Source organism: Rhinolophus sinicus, linkage group LG04 (genome assembly GCF_036562045.2).
Source record: "Rhinolophus sinicus isolate RSC01 linkage group LG04, ASM3656204v1, whole genome shotgun sequence".
In the NCBI taxonomy this organism is placed as follows: Eukaryota; Metazoa; Chordata; class Mammalia; order Chiroptera; family Rhinolophidae; genus Rhinolophus; species Rhinolophus sinicus.
The window spans coordinates 124,408,495-124,433,648 of record NC_133754.1 but is presented as its reverse complement, the minus strand read 5'-3'; the positions used below and the strand labels follow the sequence as shown (position 1 = coordinate 124,433,648).

The window sequence follows — 25,154 nt, the reverse complement described above, 5'->3', positions numbered from 1 at the left end:
CTTCTTTTAAATTACCTTGGTTATTCTAAGTCCTTGGCATTTCCATATCCAATTTAGACTCATCTTCCCTTGATTGATTCATTCACTCCCATACTGTAGCAGTTTCCTTCCACTCCAGGGTAAAAATCTCTACAGTGTCCTGCTCATCCATTCCCTTTATCTTCACTACCCATTCATGCAACTACTTCCCATTCTTTTGCTTGCTGGCTGTAAGATTTTTCCAAAGAATAGAGAGAAATCTACAGGTTGGGAGCCAAAGTTAGATCAAGGTTTTACAGAGACTTCTATAAAAGACTCTCTGTACAAAGGTTTTAGGAGCTCTGTCCCAGAAATGGGACAAAGACCAAAGATATATTTATTATTATAAATCACAACAGCAAACAGGGAAAGATTCTCAACTTCACTATTGTGCTGGCTTCTTTACTGTGTCTCAGCTCCAAATACAGTCTTTTCTATCCTGCTTTGTACTGATGGTGCCTGGATTCTGTAAACCCCATTTTACCCTTCCCAGCTTGTTTCCTGTCAGGTTGAAAGAGGAGGGCGGGCCATACTCTTATCTTACTCTGTTGTAATCTGTCAATCACTCCAGCAACAAACATTGGTTGCCATTTGCAGCATGTTTCTGCATTCGCCTTTTCTGATGCATCCTCCTTTCATTCACCAAGGTACCATAGGTGAGTCCTACCTCTGAGTATGTAGCCCTTCTCCAAATTCCCAAGATATCAGCATCAGCAAGATTAGCATTCTTCCTCAGAAGTCTGATGCCAGTTCCATGTGTCCCCTTCTTCAAGTTTGTAGGTTCTAAGAACCTCAGACTCTCCCCTTCACTTCCCAAGCCTCCACGTTGTACCTTTCACTGGTCTCCAACATATTTTTTTTCTATTTCCTATATTCAGTTCTCTATGTTAAAACAAGTGGTATAGTTTTCTTTTTTCCTGACTAGAAAATGACTAATACAGCTAATTAGAGAAAGACAAATTCAAATTTTAAAACATCTTTTATATATAGAATTGGTGTGATGTTGTGGAAATATATATGCAATGCTTTGAAATGAGTATAGTCTTTGTGCAGGACATATTGGCTAATAACATTTGGCTGATATTAGCATTAAAAAAACCAAGCTGTTTTACTTCTAGGTGCCTAATTTAGTGCCATATTCTGTCATAGGTGTAAAGGCACACTTGCCTATTTATTGCAGTATTGTTTGTACGTAAGTATCCAGAAGAGGATAGCCATCAAATAGTAATTAAACTATGGTACATCCATTGGTTATATGAAATTAGGTCAGGTTATATGTACTGAGACTGAAGTTGAAATATTTTCAGAAAATATCAGGTTAAAAAAAACTATTCAATGATGTTTTGGTATAATACCACACACACACACACACACACACATTCTAAAAGATTACCCATCCCTTTGAAGGGACTGGAAATGGGAAGTGATCCCCTGCGATCAAGAGTTCTTATTTAGTGGAATTGATTGAATTTTAAAATATATATACACACATCAAAGTAAATATTTTAGGTAGTTCTTGTGTAATTATAAAAATTCAAAGATTCTTTAACCATTTAGATCAAAACTAGCAAAAAATACAACAATAATAAGAAAGGGCAAAAAGCAAAAGAAAGAGTGATTCAAGGGGTATGGAGTGGTTAAAACAATAATTAACTAATAAAAAAAAGGAATTTGTGTAAGAAAATTGTATTATCCGGAGTAATTCAGTTTTAGATAATGTGGATCCAAATGTAATAAGGAAGGGGAGATGTTTTCAATGAATAGGTGAGGTAGAGGGCTCCAGGATAGTGTCAAGCCGCTGATTCAAGGTCCATGTACTGGATTGTTAAGACACCCAAGGAGAACAGGTCCTTACCCTTTGTTCATCAGTCACCTTCCCAGCTTGGGTATCTCTGGCCAGGACTCTCTACATGTCAAAGCCAACACAGAGAGCTACGCTGAGGCTCTGAAAGTCTCTAATCATATCTACTTGATATGTCCTCAGGGCTGGAGTCCTATCAGATGGAGCATGAGTGATCCTGAAGATCTGAGATGCTGTGTCCTCTTCAGCAGAGGACTAGTGCATGAAATATTTCAAAAGGGCAGGTGCAGTAAACCATTCTTTGAGTTTTTCAGAGAAGGATCAGTAGAAAACCCTTTTACACACGTTAAAGCTGAATAACCCAGCAAGAATACAGATCTGAAATCAATGTAGATGTTCACACAATTCACGAATAATGAATGTCTTCTACTCTCTTGGGAGGAGGAGAATGAAATTGTCCTCCCATATCATTTTCCTTGTCTTTCAGCATCAGCACAGAAGCAGGAAGGAACAGCTGGAGCCTGAAAGGATAATGTTCTCCTGCCGAATGCCAGGCACTCCCTGGATTAACCTAAATATTGCTGTTCAGTGAGGCTCAGGTCTACAATCACAGAGGAGGTCAGTTCCCAGAACCGGGCCTTCTCAGAAAAGAATGACTTCAGAGGGGAGCTTCTTCCGAGGACTGTGAGGCCTGGAACACTTCTCCTAATGCCTATTCTGCCCACCCGTGGGAACCAAACAGTGATTGATTTGGGGCCACGGATCTTGCCCACCAGGTGGTGCTGTGAGATGTAGTGGAAGGACTATTGGTTTTGGAGGCAAAATTTCCGTGTCCTGCTTTTGGACATCCTCCAAGTTGTTAACTTCCGTAAGCTTCAGATTCCTCATTTGAGAAAGTACAGGGTCATTGTGATGATTACTTGGCACGATGTGCATGAAAGAACTTTAAAGTGACATAGTGCAAAATGTAGGTGAACCTGACTATTATTGCCATTGAACTTTTGACCTTGAATCCTAATCCCCGAGCATTCAGAATATAATCTTGAAAGGGTCCATTCCTAATGGAACATTCTACTCAGCTTCCTACAAGATCCTCCTTCACTTGATGTGACCAGGCTCCTCTTTTCTCTGTTCGGAGCCCTCACTGCAAAGGTGCTAATGTGGCATCGGACCTACTTTCTCTTCAGAAAAGGTGATTCATCTCATCTGTTATTTCAGGCATCCCTCTCCCTAGGTTACCTGTGAAATTCCAGGGCCCCAATGCAACCTAGAGTTGACATGAGAGGGAGAACCATAGGAAGAGGGATGTGAAATCAAGCATTGGCATGGGGATAAAAAGAATATCATGAAGTCAGATAGGTGGGCAAATGTGACCCTGCCAGGCTTGCCTGTCCCCATCCTGATTTTAAATGCACATTGTACCTCCCATCTCTCGCAGGTACCTGCACAAGCTTCCTTTGGTGGGTAGCTTTCTGGACCAGTTACAGCAAGATCCTTCCTCTGAGGGATGGGTTAGAGCAACCAAGGAAGAAGACATCTGTTGTTTTCAGAATCAGGAAGATGGTTCTCAGGGTCACCGTTGATATCCATTAAATGGAAGCTCACTCTGGCCTCCACCTTCTGATTGGACTATACCACCCACTTTCCTTTCTTTCACCATATAACCATTGTATGTCTCTTTGATCAGAACCCCCTTTGTCACTGGATCCCACATTGTCGAAGACAATCTTTCATCCCACCATTTAACCTTTTTCCTTCTACATCAAGAACGCACTCAGATACAGGACCCTATTCCAATCCAGACCCTACTCTGTCTTTGGACCCCACCCTGTCTTTGGACCCCACCTCATCCCCTGATCCCGTTCTCTCTCAGGATCTCCTTGATTTCCATAATGTGAAACACCCTATAGATTCCAGTGGTCTCACAGGTTTTCGAAGGTTCCAAGTGAGGACTCAAAAAGTCTCAGTTGTGCGAAGCCTTGGACAATGGCCTCCAGCATGTCTTTAGGGGTTTCCCCGCAGCACAGCCGTGGATCAGTCACGCTGCCCATAATCCTGCCCCACAGTCTGCCTCTGGGAGCGTGTTACCTGAGGTCAGCCAGAACGTCCTCCCGCATTCCCTACTACCTGCGAAATTTCTCTCAAAGAAATGTTTCTTTTTTTTTAAGTTTATTGGGGTGACAATTGTTAGTAAAGTTACATAGATTTCAGGTGTACAATTCTGTATTACATCATCTATAAATCACATTGTGTGTTCACCCAGAGTCAGTTCTCTTTCCATCACCATATATTTGATCCCCTTTACCCTCATCTACCACCCCCCTCCCAAAATGTTTCCATAAAATCAGAGAAAATCATTTGGTTCTCAATTACCACATCTCTGAAGTAGATTGTGTCTGTTATATGGAGAGATCTATTTCCAAAATGTGCTTGCTGTTCTCTAAAAAGGAGACTTGTGTCTTCTGCCTCAGCCACATTTAAAGGAAGTTCAGGGCTAGTCAGGAGCTCAGGCTTAGAGTAACAAATGGTCAGCTTAGCTCTCACTGAGAGCCAGCTTTGACTTTCTGAAGGTGATTAGAGTTAGGGAGGGATGTTAGCAGTGGCATTGTAACTCCCTGGCATCTCGGGTTCCTTTAGTTGTATTTCTGAATGTATCTCTATTTTTAAATTCTTGTTAATATAATCCTACCACAAGAATACAACAACAAAACATACAAATGCTCAGAGGCTTTAGAAGGGGGAAAACCAAAGACCATGTCTCAGGACCTAGATTTCATCCTTCCCTCTGCTCCCTCAGTATCTAGAACATGCATGGTCATGGGGTGGAGTAATTGGGGTTGCATAGGCATTATGGGACCAGAAGTTTACCACTCAGCATCTAGGAACAGTAAAAGACAAGAAACTTCACATATCCCAAAAATGGACTGGACTCTTCAGACCCTAAATTCACATAGGTAAGGAGAATCCCCATGACCTTGAATCTTTTGGTGGGGAATAGCTTCCATTTGCCCCCAGATCTCCCCTCTATTCTTAATGCAGGCTGAGGAGATGAGCACTGCTTCCACCAATTCTAAACTTAGCCTCAATGCAAATGTACAGCTGACCATAAACTCCCATTTCCTCTCCTAATGTAACAGGTTTGAGAACAAAAAACCCAGAATTCCTGGCTCTCTGTGTGCTTAGAAGGGGCAGGGGAAAGAGAGGCAACCCAAGGGGAGGCAGAGCAAATATAAGGGCTTACAAACCTAGGAGTATAGGGAAGACACATGATCAGACTTGGGAAAGAAACCTCCACCTACCTTCAAGTGCCCCTCAGGTCACTTCTAGCCACTGGAAGAGAACTGGGTCCAAAGCTAAGAATGTGAAAATTGGGTCACCTTGCCCCACCTCAAACTCCACAAGACAATCCATCTCTGAAAGAGTTCAGAGATAATCTTTTTCTGAAAATAGTGGCTTTGAATGTTAGGAAAACTATCCATCATGGATGAAGAACTGACTGGGCTTTAGGGAAGTTGGGTGTTTGGGGGATCTTGGGGTTAAAGTGGCAAGGTCAGTGAACAAGGTAAGTGCTGCTTAAAGATCTGCCATGTCTGTGGGGTTTATCTAGAAGTAAGCATTGAATCCAACTGTGGGTTCTCCCCGTGGAGCACAGCTTGACAGCTTGGACAGAGAAACAGGGGAACTTCACAGTAAAAACAAAACAAACAAAAAAAACCCACAACCACAGCCAGGTGATGGAGCTGAACGTCAGCAGTGACAAGTCATGTGTGGGGACAGAGCCCCAGAGAGCAATTTCCAGGCTCTCGGCCTCACATAGAAAGGTACTGGCTCAGGTAGTAGATGGTCATCAGCTGTGATTAGTTGGCCATCGGCTGTTACTGGTTAGCCATTAGCCACTGATATAACTGCCGTGGCTAAGCTAGCAAAGTGTGGTGTAGTGGCATGGTGGAGTGTGGATTGCGGATTGCAGCGAGAATTGCAGCTAGCAAGTGAGGTTGGTTGGCAGAGACAAGTGGATAGTGGGTTGTGGATCGTGTGGCTCCTGCCTCCTGTGTCTCCAACCCAGCCGCCAGCGATACTATAGTGGTATGACTCCCCTATCTATGGCTCCATGGGTGTTCCTTTTTGGCCTCACTATATCCTGCGTTCTTATGTGGGGAGCGGGACTAGAGACCCCTCCTGACACCCTGCATGACATCATGTCAATAAAATGTACCCTCAATACAGTATAAATAAAATGGCACTTTATAAGTGGTCTTCTCAAAAACCTGTAACCCCACCATAATCATCAGAATACCATCAGACAAATCCCAATTGCAGGACAGTCTAATGTACCTGACCAGCATTCCTCACAACTGTCAAGCACATGGAAAACAAGGGAATTCTGAGAGACTGCCCCATCCCAGAGGAGACTAAGGAGTTTTGACAACTACATGAAATGTGGGATTCTGGTAAAGATCATGGAAGAGAAAAAGAACAGTAGGTAAAACCTAAGAGAACCTGAATAAAGTGTAGACTCCATGCAATAATTATCAATATAGGTTCATTAATTGTGACAAATATCCCTTACTAAATATAAGATGTTAATAATACGGAAAAACAGGGATGGGTGATATGAAAACCCTATTTTGAGCATACGAGAACCCTCCTCCTGGTGCAGCCTCCTCCTCGTGGAATCAGAATGTGCAAGCTGCTAAACAGAGGCCCAGAGGAGCTCCTAGAATCTTTACCACCTCGTTGAGTACAGACAGTGGTCAGGGTTCCCTCTATTCACTGTTTCTGAGCTGGGCTGGGCAGTCTTGACCTTCAGTGAGTAGGGCTTCACAGGTAGAGAGGGTGGAGGCATGGCCACCTTCACGCTCTCACTCCTTGTGCTCATAAGACCCAGCTGTTTGAAGACCCATGATCTATCACAGCTGCAAGAGAACCAGCGTAAGGGCCTAGCATCCCAGTGCCACCTCTCCAGTCACGCTGCTCAGGGACCTGCCTGTGTTGGGCAAGCCTGTGGGTTGTGCCCCTCTGCTGCCACCTCAGCATCCCTCCACACCAGCCCTCCTTCCTGCTGGGTTCTCTAGTACTTTTGAACATATAACAATAACTTCTGGATCTGATTGGGATATGGCTACCGAGATTTTTCATGGTAAGGTGAGAATGTGGAGCCAAATCATAGTTTTTGCCCACAGAACATAAAAGATATGAAGGAAACAAATTCACATTGCTAAATGAAAGAAGCCAATTTGAAAAGGCAACAAACTATATGATTCCAATTATATGACATTCTGGAAATGGCAAAACTATGGAAGCAGTGTCGTGCGGGAGACCCTGCTCGCTGCGCCATTTGTCGCGCGGAGGCCTTCTCGCCCCGCCATCTTTCAAGCGGGGCAGCCTGCGGGGTCTCTGCTCCCGCTCCCCACACAAGAACGCAGGATATGGTGAGGCCGAAAAGGAACACCCACAGAGCCACAGGTAGGGGAGCCATACCACCACGGTCTCACTGGAGGCTGGGCCCACCGGACCCCGACCTGCCGTCTGCTTTTCCGCCAACTGACCGACCGACGACTCTTCTCCACTCTCTCCTCTGTTCCTCTCTCTCGGCTCTCCTCTTCGCTCTCCTCGGCCCTGCTCGGCTCTGCTCGGCAACCCTTCGTAGCCGCAGCAGTTATTCCAGCGGCCAATCGGCTAACCGGCCACAGCCGATGGCCATTCACCCACAGCCGACGGCCATTCACCACCCGAGCCAGCACCCTTCCACATGAGGCCGAGAGCCTGTAAACTACTTTCTGGGGCTCTGTCCCCACAAGCAGTAAAAAGATCAATGGTTGCTACGTGTTAGGCGGATGAACAGGTGGAGCACAGAGGATTTTTTGGGGCAGTGATACAATGATAGATACATGTCACTATACATTTGTACAAACCGTAAAATACACACCAACTGTGAACCTAAATGTAAACTATGGGCTCTGGGTGATGATAACGTGTAAATGTTGGTTTTTCAGTTGAAACAAATGTTAATTCTGGTGGAAGATGTTGATAATGGGGAAAGCTATGAGTAAACAGGGGTATGTAGTATGTAGGAAATTGCTATATCTTCTCACTTGCTGTGAACCTAAAACTGATCTAAAAAATAAAGTATTTTTTAAATATACAAAGTATAAGGAAAAGAGCTTCTTCTTTATATTAGAGTCCCTTCTTTCCAAGAAAGAAGCTTCTTTTTTATTAGTTTCAGGTGTACAAAACAATGTAATAGACATTTACACCCCTCACAAAGTAATAACTCTCCCCATCTACTACCCCTCTGACATCTTATATAGCTGTTACAATACCATTGACTGTACCATTCCCTATACTGTACTCCACATCCCGTGAATTATATATATATATATAATGTATAGCGCAGCTTCAGATGTATAGCGCAGTGGTTAGAAAGAACCTTTTTTAAAACTTGAGATAAATCTGCAAGATGGACATGCATAGAGCAGGAGAAGCCAGGTCTCTAGACTTGGTCGCTGTTTGTATTCATTTTGGCCAGTAGGTGGCACTCTTCCTGTATAACTTTTTTAATAGTCCACGGAGTAAAATGGGTCCTATTTTCTACTTCCTTTTTGCTACAGCTACTGTTACATCATTGCAGCAGGGACATTCCCTCTTCCCAAACATATTCACAGGGAGGGGGGAAATGCCTCTCATGAGAGTTTCTGAAAAACCTAGAAATTTCACTCAACTTTTGCTTTCAATTGGTGGCTTTGTACGCTTAAGGGGAAATTGACAGCCAGAAACCTTAATGGAAAAGGAAGCAGCTGTATGAATGGGCAGTTTCAGTTTAATGAGGAGTGAATGAGGAGAGCTCGCTGGGGATTTCTACACTTGGGAGGAAGGAAAAGATATGCCAGTGAAGGAGGAAGTGTGCCAGGTATCAGAATCAACAAATGAATACTATACACAGATATGGATATATATTTATATATATATATATATATATATATATATATATATATATATGTGTGTGTGTGTGTGTGTGTGTGTGTGTATACATACATACACACACATATATACATATATACATACATATATAATAAAATGTATATTTTATGGTATATAGAGTATATACATTTTATAGTACATATGTATGTATATATTATTATGTATATAATTACACAAAATTGATGAGCCACTTTATCCCAATTCTGTTTTTCAGAATGTCAGGGTTTTGCAGTCAGTTACAGAGAGAGGGATGGGAGAATTCACTATTCTCATACAGGTCTACACGGCGAAAAAAATAGCCACAATGTGGTAAGCCCTCACTCAGTGGAAGATACTCTGCTAAGTGCTTTTAAATGTTCCAGTCTGTTTAATTACAACGACTCTAGGATTGTTTCCACCTTACCTTACATTTGAAAACACTGAGATTCAGGAAGTTAAGTGAATTCCTCAGTATCACACATATGTCCTGACAGAATCTAAATTCAATGCAGAATCTTATATCACATGTTATAAATAATAACTTTTATCTTGTGAAATTCTCAAACTCTTTTCTTTTTCAGTACTTTTTGAAGATCATTCTTCCTTCGTTGTCTCCTAATTGTGCTGACTACTCCCTCTCTGTGCCTTTTGTAGGCTCTCCTTTTCACCTCAAAACTTGAACATCTTCATAAGCTGTAGGTCACCTTCTCATAAGTAATGACATGTATTACCATACGCCAATTTCCAAAAATGCAATAAACAAGTGCAATTTTTTTGTGTGCTTTTTTATTGGTGAGTTCAGTCCATTTACATTTAGGGTGATTATTGATATATGAGGATTTCTTATCATTCTGTCTTTAGTTGTCTGGTAAGACTGTGTCTCCATTGTTTCTTTGCCTTTTTGTTGTTGTCTATTATTTTTGTGTGGTGGTATTCTATAATTTTCCCCTCTGTTTCTTCTTTTATTACAGTATATATTTCAGTTCTGGATTTTTTTTCAGTGGTTATCATTAAGTTTATGTAAAAGAAAGTTTGATATTTAGAGTATTCCATTTTCTTCAGCATGCTTACTTGCTCCATTCCAATCTTCCGGTTCAGGCCTTTACTCTTCCCCTTTTTATGTTTTGGTTGCCACAAATTGTCCCTGTTGATGGTGGTCGAATAGCTTCCTTTAGTATTTCTTGTAGTGCAGGTCGTGTGTTAGAAAATTCCCTCAGCTTCTGTATGTCTGGAAAAGACTTTATTCCTCCTTCATATCTAAAGGATATCTTTGCTGGCTATATTATTCTTGGCTCATAATTTCTCTCTTACAATAGTTTGAATATTTGATTCCACTCCCTCCTGGCTTGTACAGTTCAAGTGCAAATTAATATCTCCAGGATGTACATTATTGGAGATCCCAGATCTACATATGCACGTACCAGTGGAATTCTGTCTTTAGATGTTTCACAGACACTTTACAGAGTATGTCTTCTTTCTTTTTCTTCCTGACATCTGTGGATAAAAAAGGGGTTTATGTAATAAAACTGACAAGCTCAGGTGGGTCATATGGTAGGCCTGACAAGCTCAGTGACCAAAAGTAACCACACAGGATGGTCTGATCATAAATTTCGAACAGGGCAGATGGTTGCAGGTAGTCACATGCCAGTGCTATAGCTTCCTTAGTTAGAAAAGGACAATCCTTACCTTAAGTGAGGCCTGTCCATTGTTCTTATGCATCCAGGATAACATACCTTTGAAACGTGAGAGTATTTTTCTTTTCCAGGCCCTTCAAAGGTACAATTGCAGGCACCAGAGCACAAGACCACAGAACCCCTCATTGTTATCGTGTTCCCCACATACCAGGTTTATAACTGTAAATGTTAATTATGAACTATCCTGTACCCACCAATGTAAAAGTCGTATGTGTTTCTCCATTTTGCTTTTTATCCGGTCCTAGAGATTTCCACGCTTTGCTTTCTCCCACCTCCTTAATCTACCACCAATAGATTTCATATAAACTTCCTTACGTTTTTTCCTTTGATTCTAAATGCATATAAGGAACTGCAAAACGGCCATTTTCCAGAGCATTTTCAAATCGGTTGAGATTTGGCTTCCAGGCATATCCTCAAAACTTTGGCTCAAATAAACTCTTATAAAACTTTTCTATAGGCTGGACACTCTTTCTTCAACACATCATTCATTCAAGCTTCTGGTGAGAATTCCTTGTCCTTTACCTCTCATTGTCACATGAAACATAATTGAAATTCGTTAAGCAGGATTACTGTTTTTATATCTCTTTCTCTTCCAAGTTAAAGCTCTAAGAGGATAAGTTTTGCATTTGCTTTTTTCATCTCTATATCCTCAGAATTATCACATAATCTGGCATAGAAATATACAGTTTTAAAACATAACTGACTGTGGAAAAGGAATGAGTGAGTTGAATTCATCCTCCATTTTTCAATATGGGTTCCAAATTCAGGTTATTTACTTTTTCCAGAATAAACAAATCCACAGTGTCTCTGGGGGAAATTTTCATAAACAAGAAAATCTTTGATAAAAGATAAAGGTAAACAGTTTTTTGTTATACTTGAATATATGAAGATGAGCTTGATACTATATGAACAGAACTATTTTAAATACACAGTATGATGTAGATAAAGTAGATAAATGAATACATTAGAGCCTTTGGCATATTAATTATAGTTAGTAAGTCCCTGATCTGATAATTTCAAAATCTCTGCCTACCTGAGTCTAGTTCTGGTGCTTGTTCTGTTTCTTCAAACTGTGCTTTTTACCTTTTAGTATGTCTTGAAAAATATTGTTGAAAGCTGACCATGATGTACTGGGTAAATGGAAATGAAGTCCATTGGTTTTTTGTGTGAAGTTTTGCATTTACCTCGCTAAAAGTTGGGTTGTGTTTACTGCTTGCTGTAGCTACTGGTGTCAGAGTCTAAAATTTCCTCTTGTGGCCTTGCTTTTTTCTCAAACCCTGTAGTCTTTGGTTTCCTTAGAGACTCGTTCTTAAATAAAGTCTGATTCTTGCAGCTCTTTTCAGTTGCAATCCCCTGTTATTATACAGGAACCCTACTGATATGGTGGTAGGTATGGGGGAGGGGAGGTGTTCTATAATCCTATACATTACTCTGTCTTTTAGTGAGACTATATTCCTGGGATATGGCCTTCACGAGTGCTTCTCGGCCTTTTTCTTTTCTTTTTTTTTTTTTTTTTTTACCACCTTATTAGGTGAGACAGGAAGTCTGGAGGGGGTTGGAGTTAGACATTTCCCTTCCCCCAGGTGGGAGAGGCTCTGTTAAAATAGTTTCCTTTGTGGGCAAGCCTCTGTTAAGGAGAACAGAATGCTCAGAACAGAACATTCCTGAATGATTACTTTTTCCCCACCTCTGCTGGAAAAACCGGGAGATATTTCACTGATCCTCAAAGTGAGAACCTGATGGGTTCCTGGAGGTAAAACTCAACAAAAATGTGGGATTCCTCTAAATCTGGGTCCCTGGAGTTTTTCACTTTCAAACTCATCTACGGAATCTGCAAAAGTCCTACAATTACAGATTAAATGTTCCTACCAATACTAGCTCCAGCCACCAGCTTTTGTTCCAGCTCAGCTGTGGTTCTCTGCATTCCTCTTCCTCTCCAGTTATCAGGGCAGTGCTTAGGGACCTCAGTTCTTGATGGATCTAGGCAGAGTTGTTGTTTTTCAACTCATTCTGCTTTTGTTGTTGTTGTTGTTGTTGTGAAGTCGGGAATGACAACTTCCAAGATCGTTACGTGTTGAATGAGAAACCAGAAGTTCCCCAGTATATGAATATGTACACAACATCAGTATAACTATCCCTTAAGGAATGATGCCCCTAGAGATATTCATCTTAACAGAAGACAATTTTAACAATTTTGAACAATTTAACTCACTGCATCTGTGACTAAAGCAGAAATAAGAGTTCTTAAAATGACAACGTGTGGGCAATGTAACTTAATCTGTTAGGTAAAGACAATCATTTCAATAACTGTATTAATTAAAGAATCATTTCCAGGTTCCCTTCCTTCATCTTTCTTGCGAATTTGATGATGAAGAGAATGATCAGAGGATTTCCATTCTGACAAATTCCTAGAGGCACATTTACTCTATTTCTTCTCTTTCAGGTAGAGATGGAGTACCTGGAAGTACCTCTTGATGGCCAGTGTAAGGCCTTCCAGTTTCCTTCTTCTCATTTTAGCATTAAACCTAACTAATATTAATTTCTAATATTAACAAGTATTAATTTTTAAAATAATTAATATTCAATTAAAATCAATTGATTATTGTGTTTATAGTACTTTCCCTACAAAAATCAAAGACACAAGAAAACAGAAACTGCATTTGTTAGGTTCACTGCCATATCCAGAGGGCAATGTAAACTCTGGCTTAGAGGAAGTCTATTTTTGCTTATAACACAAATATAATAACAATAATGGGTAAATAAATTGTACCACCCACTCTTAAATCAGGTTGCACATTTAGGTTTGGCTTTTTTTTTTTTCAATAATAAATACAAGATGATTTCTATAGTAAAAATTCAATGAACAAAGCAAAATAATAAATTGATTAAATATAAAGGATATAAGTACTTTGCCATATTAACCACAATGTAAAGGTGCACATAATATTTATCTGAACAAAAATAATTTAAACCTTATAAATAATTTAATAAATAAATATTTACATAGATAAATAGACCATCAGCATGGTCATATGTCTGAGACTACTGTCCTCAGAGTGAAACACAATATTAGTTAATATTCTTGAAACATTTGACAAATTTGATTGAATTCAGGTCATGATTATAGCAGAAATGAGAGTCCTTGAAATGACAGAACATGAGGAAGTGTGATATTACTACTCAGTGGGATTCATTTAGTATTTCTGTAAGATAGACACCTACTTTTACATTTGTTGGGTATGATGGATTAGAATTTTTGATAGATGTTGCTAAACTAATCACCAATAATGTTCAAAAGTTTTACACTTCTACCAACTCTGTACAAGTGTGCACTCTTACCCAACTATCACCAAGCAATCCTTTTGTTGTTGTTTACCAGCTTTCTCATTTGAAATTCCATTTCTTTGCAAAATCCGTGATCACAAGGAAGGCTGATTATTTGGCACATGTATAATATCTACTCGGTTATGCCTGATTCTGTAAATTACCTCTTTATATTCTTCTGCCCAGATTTTCATTGGATTATTAAACTTTTTTGAGCTCTTTTCTCTATTGAAAATGTTCATACTCTATTATATGTTATAAGTTCTTTTAACCTCATGTGATTTACATCTTATGAATTTTTCCTGGACAGACTTTGAAAATTAATGTGTTAATATGTGTAGTTCTCTTCCTTTATGGTCTTTAAATCTCAATTTCTCCCATCTTTACATCTGTTAACCAAACAGGCTGATTTAGCTTCTTTCATTGTACTTATTTTAAAGGAAAGGAAACGAAGCCACAGAGAGATTAAATAACTTTTCCAAGGTCATGGCCTGAAATCGAACCCAGACCTTCTGACTCCAGAGCTTTTACCAATTCTGGGAATATTACTACCAACAAGAACCAGAGAGATTGCTAAGAATCTGAGCATCCTTTCTCCCAGGACAGTCTTAATAAATAAATAATAAATTTTTTCTCCCCAACTGCCATTTGTCCCAGTAATAACAGGCTCCATGCCCTTATGAAAGACATTTTACAGCACAATTAATTTGGTCATCACTTTCCTTATACCTGTTACAAACCAGTTTTGTCATCCTGAGGATGTTTCTTTCTAAGTTTGGCCATCAGTGTTTTCTAAAAATTGAACTTGGGTGGTATATACATGTGGTGTTACATCAAGTGTTTATTTTCCGTCTTTATAGAATTTCCCATCTCAGGTTCTGATTGCCTTCTCCAATAGCCAGCCAACCTGCAGCTTGCCTCAAAATATACCTGGAGGTAGAGAACCATAAATATAACAGGCCAATCAACACATTTGTAACTTAAATGTAACAAACTTGACATCTTCTATTTAATCTGCAATCAAGAGCCCTGATGTACTAGAATTTGCGGAGTTTCTTACATTTCAAATTATTGAGCTGCTGCTGGCACTCACAAATTTTTCATAGTTCGCGATACTGTCTTTATGGAGAAAAAGAGCATCATGAGACTGGTGCTGTCTCCTAGTGGAATCAGAACTTAAAAGCACGTAAACACCTGCACAATAAGCTCCTGGATTCTCTACCAGCTTGTGTGGTATACACACGGGGGCCATGTTGGTGCTGCAGCTACCTCTATTTACTGCACTTCCGTGCCTGGCTGAACAGGGGTGCCTTGACCTCAGCAGAGGGCATGGCAGGTGGGTAGGGTCCAGGCGTGGCCATGTACAAACTGCTCATGTTCGGGCTGCTCCTGCAGCCCCCAAAAATCAGCTGCCTCTCAGTGAAACTACACTGAGATCCCCTGCATAAGCTCATGGTCACCATAGCACGACCCTATCTCCCCTCATTCTCTTCCCCAGGTGACCACATGTGTGTCAGGCAGCTACAGTCCAGAGCCTGGGCAGGTCCTGTGCATGGCGGGCTAGCAGCTCAGAGCAGCGGCAGCTTATTCACCCCCAGCTCTGCTTTGCCAGCCCCACTTCTCCGTTCTCCAATACTTTAGAACATACACATTAATAACTTCTAGATATTAAACAGGGCTTGACTACAGAGATTTTCAGGTCGAGGTGAAAGTAGAGAACTACCTAGAAGTTATCACATTAAATATAATAATATAACAAAATGAACAAAAGGTAAAATTATGCATATATATGTATGCCAGCTGGCCCAATGGATAGGTCAATGCCAAATCCTATATTGTGAGGTATGGATGACACCTAAAGTCTCCTATTATAGCTTGCTGTCAACATTTTTAAAATTTGAATTTATACAATCACTAAACTCCCCCTTGCTCCATGGTTGGTTTTGTTTTGACCAATGTGATGTTTCCTGCACATTACTTAAAAATTGTTCTTTACCTTAGGTTTTGGGAGAAAAATTGACTGATTCAGTTTCATTCATTTTTATTAGATGTCCCATTCTTTGTAATAAATAACCACTTGGGGTTCCACAAGTGTTTATGATTTGCATGAAACCAGTGCTCTCACCTGAGAACAATTCTAAAGTTAAACAGGGCATAATGCAAGCAATAATACTAAAAATAAAAAGGAATTCTTCCACACCCAATAGTTCTTAGCTACTTCACCTATAAATGAGTTTAAAAGTATCTGTAGTAAAACAACTATAACAATGATTAAAGTTTAGTAATCACTTTAATAAAGCAAACAATCTCAAAAATAGTTATATTATCAGAATTAGTTAGATTTAGAGTGAAGATGTATCTGTCAATAAGGAAAGAATTAACAATCAGTATAACATTCTAGGAAATTTGGCACTCTAACAGGAAGCAATTTAGATTATCATCTCACACCATAGATTTTTAAAACTGCCAATGGAATAGCGAATTTAGTGTAAAAATGGATTAATAAGAAAGGGATCTCAATATGTATAAAATCAAAAGAGGAATATGACTAGGAAGAGGCTTGGTCCTACATCCTAAGGAGCGCTTGGAGAAATGCACAAGGAACTGTCCAGCTCTTTGTATGCAGGCAAAATTAAAAGCAAGTGTCCATCAAAAGAATATGGCTATAATTTATAGAAAGTATTTATGTCGATCATTAGAAGTTATAAAATTATGAATAATGTAAACAACCAACACAAAAAACTGGAATAAATGAAGTAACAGAAAGCAGAAAATGAATCTTGACTGTAAAATTTGTTGGAAAAAAGGACTGCAAATAAAAGCAAATGGGTTACCATTGAAATTCGCTACAAAGTGATATTAATTAGAACAACGATAAATTATTTTTTAGCCGAATAAGCAATGTATTAAATCAAATACCTAAGAAGGCAATAGTTTAAGTCAAATAAGTCAGCCATTGAAAATGTTCATATATTTTATGCCAATTCATCTATTCTTTGAAAATTATTCTCAGAAAACATGAACGAAAATGTGCACGGACATGTTAACCCACATTCTCCTCCAGGTACCATCTACTGCACTCCTCCACTTCGCAAACAAGCTTAGGAAGCTAATTTTCTATACACAGTATCTCTAATTCTCGTTCTTGTGTTTCCTTGTCAACCTACTCCCACCTGGTTTCTGTCCTATTAATTCTACGAAAGCAGATCATCCTGAGGTCACCAACGGTGTCTGTTTTCAGGTCCACCGGGATAGTTCTTCTGCACCTGCCCTCCAAGTACCACTCAGTCTTTTAAACACACTCCTTCCCTTCATTAGCGTGTCCCCCCCCTATTCCCTATTTATCCTTCTAGCTTCACTGCCCCTCTACCTCACTGTCCTTTGCAGACTCTCTTCTGCCCAACCCTTAAATGCTGCGGGTCTGCAAGACTAGGTTTAGGTCATCGTCTCATTGTCCACTCGATAAGTGACCGCATGCATTCAGATGCCCTCATTACCAGATACGCAGTAAGGAATCCCAAATTAATACCTCCCCATGGCATTTCTAGACCCATATTCCCAACTGACAATAAGACTTCTGCATGTAAATGTCTCCCAGGCACCTTAGAAAGGGCATCTGTATTATTTGTCCTTTCCAGACTCATTTGTAACTAAACTCCTCGTGTGAGAACATGATTGTCCTTTCCTTCTCTCTGCGGTGTTTAATATAATTGAAATAAAAGAATCATTAGTACCGGTGTTATGTCTCCTTTTCTGTACGACAAAGTTACACCACAACAGGAACTGGATTTACTTTGCTCGCCTGTATTTCTTGACTGCAATTACACAATATATCATTAAGAGACTCAACTTATACATGTAATCTGAATGCAGTGAATGAGCAAATAAATTTTACTACTCATTCCTCAATATCTTTTACAAAACCAGGGTTTGGATTTTGATTTCAAAATAAATAAATTCAAGAAGTTTTCTTTGATGAGAATTTAATAAATAAAACAAATTGCAAAGTTAATAACATAGAAGAGTAAACGTGGCTTTTAAATTATAATACAATGTAAACATGTATATGTAATTACATGTGATTTTAAATATAAATATCATAGATACTAGAAGAACTGGAATAAATAAATAAACAAACAGGCATAATGCAGTCACCTCATAGGGACCGATGACACCGGAGCTGAATTTTTTAACATATTGTTGCTTAATGCTCTGACAAAAGAACTGCTGAATTAAATACAATCAATGCTGTGACTGAAGCAGAAAGAAGAGCCCTTTGAAATGACCAAACACATGTGCAAGGATGATGTGGCACAGTCACCGGTGAGAATCAGTTCAAGGTGAGCCCAGGTCTCCATCCTTCTTTCTTAACCCTTCTTGCAAGCTTGTTGATGAAGAGAAGGAACTCATGATTTCCTCTCTGACAACCTCCCAGGCACAGTCACTGTATTTCTTCTGTTTCAGGTAGAGACGAATGCCCAAGAAGTACCTCTTCACGGCCAGTGTAGGGTCCTTCCCAGAGGCAGATTCTGCCTGTCCCACGTCCTGCACCAAACAGGGTTCCAGGTCTTCCAGCTGCCGATGGAGACCAGTGAGGAGCTGGTGCAGCAGGGTCATGTTCCAGGCAGCAGAGTGCTCTGTGAGGAAGACTCTGGAGGTCTGCACGAGCATCTCGTAAAGGACAGAGATGGCCTGGGTCCTCTGGACCTGGCTGCCATTCACCGCCTGCTGGGGGAATCTGAACTCTTTTCTGTCATCCAGACACAAGGAAGGGGAGATTCTCCTCATTTGTTCCAGGAGCACGAGGTTCTCCCTGCTGACCAAATCGTGGTTCAGAGTCAGATTGCAGCCCAGAGACCCACCATGACCATGGCTGAACACCACAAGGGCCGAAAGAAGAGAGAGCATGAGGGCCATCTAGAAATGTGGGTGCTGCTGGCCTGGCTCAGCTGAGCGTCGGATGAACCTTGGCCTCTAGGTCCTCTGATGACATTCTTTCTGAGCATCACCATTAAATAGGGAACACAATCATTTTCATTTTCTAAACATTTCCTTGCACATTCACTTGCCTTTTTTGTTTTCATTCATGTCTTCTCCATGTGGTCTAACAAGATATCAGTCTACACTATTAATTTTGCAGTGGAAATTTAGGCTTCCCAGTAAACTTCAAATGTGCCAATCAAAATAGATATTGATCAATCAAATGAGAAATATTTTTGTCCAAAAGTCAGAACTCTATGTAGGCATATACTACTCGATCACATGCACATACTCATGTACATTTTTAATATATAAATACTGCTTTCTCAGCGTTAGAAACAAAATATGGCCTTGAATCTGGACAACATTTTTACCTCCTTACTTTATTTACAGAGGGAGTCAGGCTCCCTCAGCCCCGTAGATTTGTGTATTTTGTTAGGTACTTACCAAACCGTGTATAGGAAATAAGCTCTTCAGCACCCAGGACTGGGATTTGTTTTCTATTTTCTTCACAGCCGAGGCTGGTGATCATTAGTAAGTTTCTGGGATGTTTCTCTTCCTGCTAGGACACATTCCTGCAGGTCCATGTGGTTACACTTCACTGGGGCCACAAGGTCACGACTAACAGAGACATTGCCCTTTCTTTCCACCATTTTGTAATGGGTATATAGGGCTCCTCAGGTCGTGCCAATACTTGCAGCATGAATCCCAGTTCTTTTCTGGTGCATGTAGGTTGGCAATTCTAATACCAAGACAATTTTGTTTTCCCAGCAGCACCTCACTCATAAGGGAGGTATCACCTCTAGAAACCCTTTCCCTCTAAAGGGACAGAGTGTCCCTAACCTAAACTCTCCTGACTCACTCCCTAAGGGCAGGCTGACCACATCCTGAGGATTTTAGGATTCCCCTGCTGTGGAGAGATTGTGTCTTTGTTGGCAAAATAACGAATTTTCTAGCATCCTGGCCCATCCCACTGGATGTGTATTGAGGACCCTAGTTCTCATTGGTGACCTCCTCCTGACCTATGTCCCCAGGTATCAAGAGTGAAACCAGACCTCAGTGCTGATACCAAAGTTTATTTTTTCTAGTAAGTGGAAAAACCAGTTATCCAATTGTAATCATTTCACCCTTAGTAGGCAAATAATTTTTATATTTCCAGTATGACTTTTAGTGTTCGATTCTTTTACTTTGATTATTGGACACCCATTATGTTCAAAATTTGTGAGCTGCGCCCAGGAGAATGGATGATGACAACTCTCAGTAGAAACTTATGGCCAGAAACTAGTGAACTTCAATTGTTCATTCAGTCTGCATATTTCAGTTGGGCTTCTTTGTTCATCCTTCTTTGTCTCATGTGAGGAGGGCAATGAGCCCAGGCTATTATGTCGAGGAGACAAAGCTTTCTTTCCTTTACTTATCCGTGCTATTTCATTTTAAATTCAAAAGACAACAATAACAAGAATCTTAGTATCTTATTTTTTTTGCATAGCGGTTTATAGGGTATAGTCTGTCTCGCTCCTCTGGCATAATTTCTGTTTCATCCTGTGGTTAATACAAACAAAGGAAAGTAAAAGAAGGGCAATGGGGCTTCACTGTGTTTCTCTATAACGTTCAAGACTTCAGAGTTTTTGTTTCTCATTTCAACTTTCCCAGAAAGGAAAACTTGACAGTTGCTTGTGAGCAAAAATAAAACAAATATAATTCTGAATGTCATAAAAGTGCAAGAAGGGAAGTGACTCTTTGGGTGAGAAAATGACAAAGTGCAAGTTAGCAAAATTCAGTGTAGCCAAGTTGGGACCTGATCTGTGGCAGCGGAAGGAGGGAAGCCAGTGTTGAATGACACAGAATCAGGACATGGCTGCTCCTGCCAGAGGCTCACAGAACAGTACCTCTTGGGTCATTGACCAGCCTTTGGGTTGCAAGACCAACCATTTCATTTTTCTTCAATTAAGTCCACAAGTAATGAGCTCTGAGGAGAGAAAGGAGGAATCACACCAACCAACTCTCAAGGGACTGACCCCCTGAACTTCAATTGCTAGAAAACTAACCCTCTCGGGCAGGGTTGTGGATATGAACCCTTGCCTGAGCACTTATCTGCCTAAGATATTCACTCAGGAAATTAAAATGTTGACTCGAGAAATCTAGAATTAAGAGAGAGGGAATAGGGGCTGGCCCGGTGGCTCAGGTGGTTAGAGCTCCATGCTCCTAACTCCGAAGGCTGCCGGTTTGATTCCCACATGGGCCAGTGGGCTCTCAACCACAAGGTTGCCAGTTCGATTCCTCGAGTCCCGCAAGGGATGGTGGGCTCCGCCCCCTGCAACTATGATTGAACATGGCACCTTGAGCTGAGCTGCCACTGAGCTCCCAGATGGCTCAGTTGGTTGGAGAGCGTCCTCTCAACCACAAGGTTGCCAGTTCAAGTCCCACAAGGGATGGTGGGCTGTGCCCACTGCAACTAGAAAATGGCAACTGGACCTGGAGCTGAGCTGCGCCCTCCATAACTAAGACTGAAAGGACAACAACTTGAAGCTTAATGGCACCCTCCACAACTAAGATTGAAAGGACAACAACTTGACTTGGAAAAAAGGCCTGGGAGTACACACTGTTCCCCGTTAAAGTCCTGTTTCCCCTTCCCCAATTGAAAAAAAAAAAAAAAAAAAAAAACCTAAAAAAATAAATAAGTAAATAAATAAATAAATAATAAATCTAAAAAAAAAAAAAAGAAAAGAAAGAGGGAATAAAGAAATGATTCAGCTCGAGCCGGCCCGTGGATCAGGCGGTTAGAGCTCCGTGCTCCTAACTCCGAAGACTGCCGGTTTGATTCCCACATGGGCCAGAGGGCTCCCAACCACAAGGTTGCCAGTTCAATTCCTCGAGTCCCGCAAGGGATGGTGGGCTTCGCCCCCTGCAACTAAGATTGAACACGGCACCTTGAGCTGAGCTGCCTCCCAGATGGCTCAGTTGTTGGTTGGAGCACGGGCTCTCAACCGCAAGGTTGCCAGTTCAATTCCTCGAGTCCCGCAAGGGATGGTGGGCAGCGCCCCCTGCAACTAAAATTGAACATGGCACCTTGAGCTGAGCTGCCGCTGAGCTCCTAGATGGCTCAGTTTGTTGGAGTACGTCCTCTCAACCAAAAGGTTGCCGGTTTGACTCCCCCAAGGGATGGTGGGCTGTGCCCCCTGCAACTAGCAACGGCAACTGGACCTGGAGCTGAGCTGCGCCCTCCACAACTAAGACTGAAAGAACAACAACTTGAAGCTGAACAGAACCCTCCACAACTACGATCGAAAGGACAACAACTTGACGTGGAGAAAAGTCCTGAAAGTGCACACTGTTCCCCAATAAAGTCCTGTTCCCCTTCCCCAATTAAAAAAAAAAATGATTCAGCTCTTAATCTGGATAACAATAATAATGATGGTATTTTAAATGATAACACCGAAAGTTATCGCAGGCTAACTATGGACTGGGCCCTGTTCTAAGAACTTTGAGATTAACTCAATCTTCTCAATAACCCTGTTTGAATTACACTGTTTGGAGAGAAATTTAAATCTGGAGGGATGAATTTTTCTGAAGGTACCGAAGATTCAAGGTCAAAGCCTTAAGGAGATTTGAAATAATGGCTTGTCTAGAAGGATCTATTAAAAGAATTGATAGACAGAAATGGGCATGGGATTTGTGAACCAAGGAGAGGCCATGGCATGAAATCAGAAGAGCAGGGAAGGTGAAGTGATAAAGGATTTCCAGCTCCACTTCAAATGCCAAAGAATTGGTGTCTTTTGTATGTCAACGAGTGTGGTATATGAGTCAACTGAACTGTCTGACTTTACATTCTAAGGAAAAGTAGACAAAATTCCTTTTTAAGCAGTTGTAAGGGGGTAGATTTTTCTGTCAACTGAAACAGAAGTTTGCAGCTGGCACCGGAGTAACGCGCGTCCCTTCCGATGCTCAGCAGGCTGCTGTGCATTCAGAGCAGAGGGTGCTGGGGACACTGCTATTGGCCATGTCTCCGTGGGAGAACTCTGTGCTCATCTCCCCTCCCCTCTGAATTGGAATGACCTGGAGAAACAGCTGACTCAGTGCCGTCCATTCCATTGGATTGTTCCTCCTGCTGAGGACCTGCCTGCTGCAGTCCACGCTTTAAACGTCTCTGTTCTCCTTCCACGGGCTGGAGCTGCTGCTGACTTTCAACTCCTTCACGTTTCTACAGGTGCGCTCTGGGTTTTGGAGCAAATGTGAGTCCCGCGCCTGGTGAAGCCTTCTTCTATTAGAATCAGAGGTGGAACTGCCTACCAGATACCGGAATGAATGATTGCCTGGATTCTTTCCCAAGTCGTGGGTGTAGACGGGTGGGCCGAGCTCCGTGTCTTTACTGCGTTTCTGTGAGGGACTGGACATTAGGGGACCTGGACCGCTGCAGCGCAGAAATCAGTGGGTAGGGACGGTGTAGGGGGAGCCGTGTTCACAATCTCGCTTGGGAGGCTGGGCCACCTCCAGGGCTTCCAGCTGGGGCTGCACGGTGATCCCTCACACTCCATCCTTGTCACTGGGCTTCCCTCCTCATGCCAGGGGGTGTAATGACCCGCTCAGCTTCCCGAACTGTGACCCGGCTGCGGGCTGCGCAGCGCTCACTCCCCCTTCCCCAGCCCTCCAGCCCTGCAGCTTGTTCCTGCAGCACTTTAAAATATTTAGTAAGTCTGGGATGTGAAACAGCTCAGGGCTATAGAGATTTTCACGGCACGGTGACAGTATGAAAACAAATCATAAACTTTTACACCACTAAAGTACAAATAAAAAGCAACAAAAAAAGGGTAAAGTTTCAGGAAAAGAAAAATAATCAGCAACCAAGAGTGGAAGGAATCATACATATCATTCGAAAGGTGTAAGGCAATCACAAAGTCAGAGCCAGGTGAATGCAAACAATGACCTCCTAGTCCTCCTCCTGCAAGGTCCCCAACAAAAGGTGGAGGAATAAAGAAAAGCACGGACACACATCGTTTACCATGTGAATTAGAGCCCTTTAAACCCATCAATTGTAGAGCAGCAACCTAGACATTGAGTCTATAAACAAGCAAAGATTTGAGAGACCCCTGCTACCTGAGCAATTCATACCCACTTCCTGCTGACCTTGTTCATTTACAGGTGTGTATACCCTGAATACCTTTGCATTCTACCCAAATGGGTACTCGGCGGGCTGTCGTTTGGCAACAATTATACTCTCTGAAACTCTTTAAGTTGTGCTCTCTCTTACTACTGAGTCAAGGTGGAAGGGAAGCAAGTGGAGTCATTATTCAAAGTGACAATGAGAATTTTCTCCTGATTATAATAAAGTCAAACGACATGATCTGATAGTGGGAATGAATTTGAAAAACTGCCAACTTACTTTTAAGAAAGAGATCATGCCCCTTCGAAAAGGAGATGTTTCCCACTTTCCTCTCTGCTGCACACCCACACTGGCAGGCTCTTAGGGCCAAGTGGCCTGAAAGGACAGCAAAGGAGTGATGATTCAGGAGGCGCTGCCAGCTGAAGCCTGGAGGCCAGAAACATGTTCTGACCAGTTCTGTGCAGGTAGCTGCCCATTGTCCAAAGAGGGCGTGCCCTGCCGGCAGCTGGGGGGATTCTCCCTCTTCAAGATACAACAGCTGAGGAAGTGGGCTTAGTCAAATATTGGGGTGGGATCTTTCCAGGACAGAGCCTCTTTGCAGCTCTGAAGAAATAGGTGGAGGGTCAGACTCTTTTACATGGAACAGAAAGAAGCCTGCTGTCTACTGACTTGGTTGATTGTCGTTGTCCCTCTTGGCCAATAGGCGGCGCTCTACCTCTGTAAATGTTTTAATCATCCCCAGGGTAAAATCGACCGGATTTTCTAGTTCCTTTTAGCTACAGCTGCTGTTACATCATTTACAGTTCCAAAAATATTCATCCGAAGGAAAAAAAAAACAGTTCCAAGAATATTCATCAGAAGGAAAAAAAATATATAGGAGTTGTTTCTGAAACACCTAGAACTCTCATTCAACTTTTGTTTTTAATTGGTGGCCTTGTACTCTTAAAGGGAAGTAGGTGACCAGAAACCATAAAGGGGCGGGAAACCGCTGTATGAGTGGGCAGTGCAGGTGAAGGAGGAGTGAGTGAGGAGAGCACGCTGGGAATTTCTACACTGGAGAAAAAGGAAGTGATTCTGATATGGGAACAAAAGACGGGGATTCAGAAAAGCAAGAAGGGAAGGCAGAAGAGTGCCACATATTAGTACACGTACCATATAAGATTCATTTCTGTTTAGAAAACTAACTTCTCTTCCACCTATTTATACAAGCCGCCACTTCCTTACTGTACATACAAATCAGACTTATCTTTGATGGGAATAGTGACTATACTTTAGT

General features: G+C 41.4%; 1 protein-coding gene across 1 annotated transcript; it reads right to left on the bottom strand.

Annotated features, from left to right (window-relative positions):
- Positions 1 to 18,132: 18,132 nt before the first annotated feature.
- On the bottom strand, positions 18,133 to 18,714 carry IFNW1 (interferon omega 1). The gene has a single exon (XM_074331577.1). It carries the CDS (start codon positions 18,712 to 18,714, stop codon positions 18,133 to 18,135), a length of 582 nt encoding a protein of 193 aa, XP_074187678.1.
- Positions 18,715 to 25,154: the final 6,440 nt, after the last annotated feature.

What these genes read in the sequence shown, in the direction of transcription:
- IFNW1 (XM_074331577.1), bottom strand. Translation starts at nt 18,714, where the DNA reads ATGGCCCTCATGCTCTCTCTTCTTTCGGCCCTTGTGGTGTTCAGCCAT.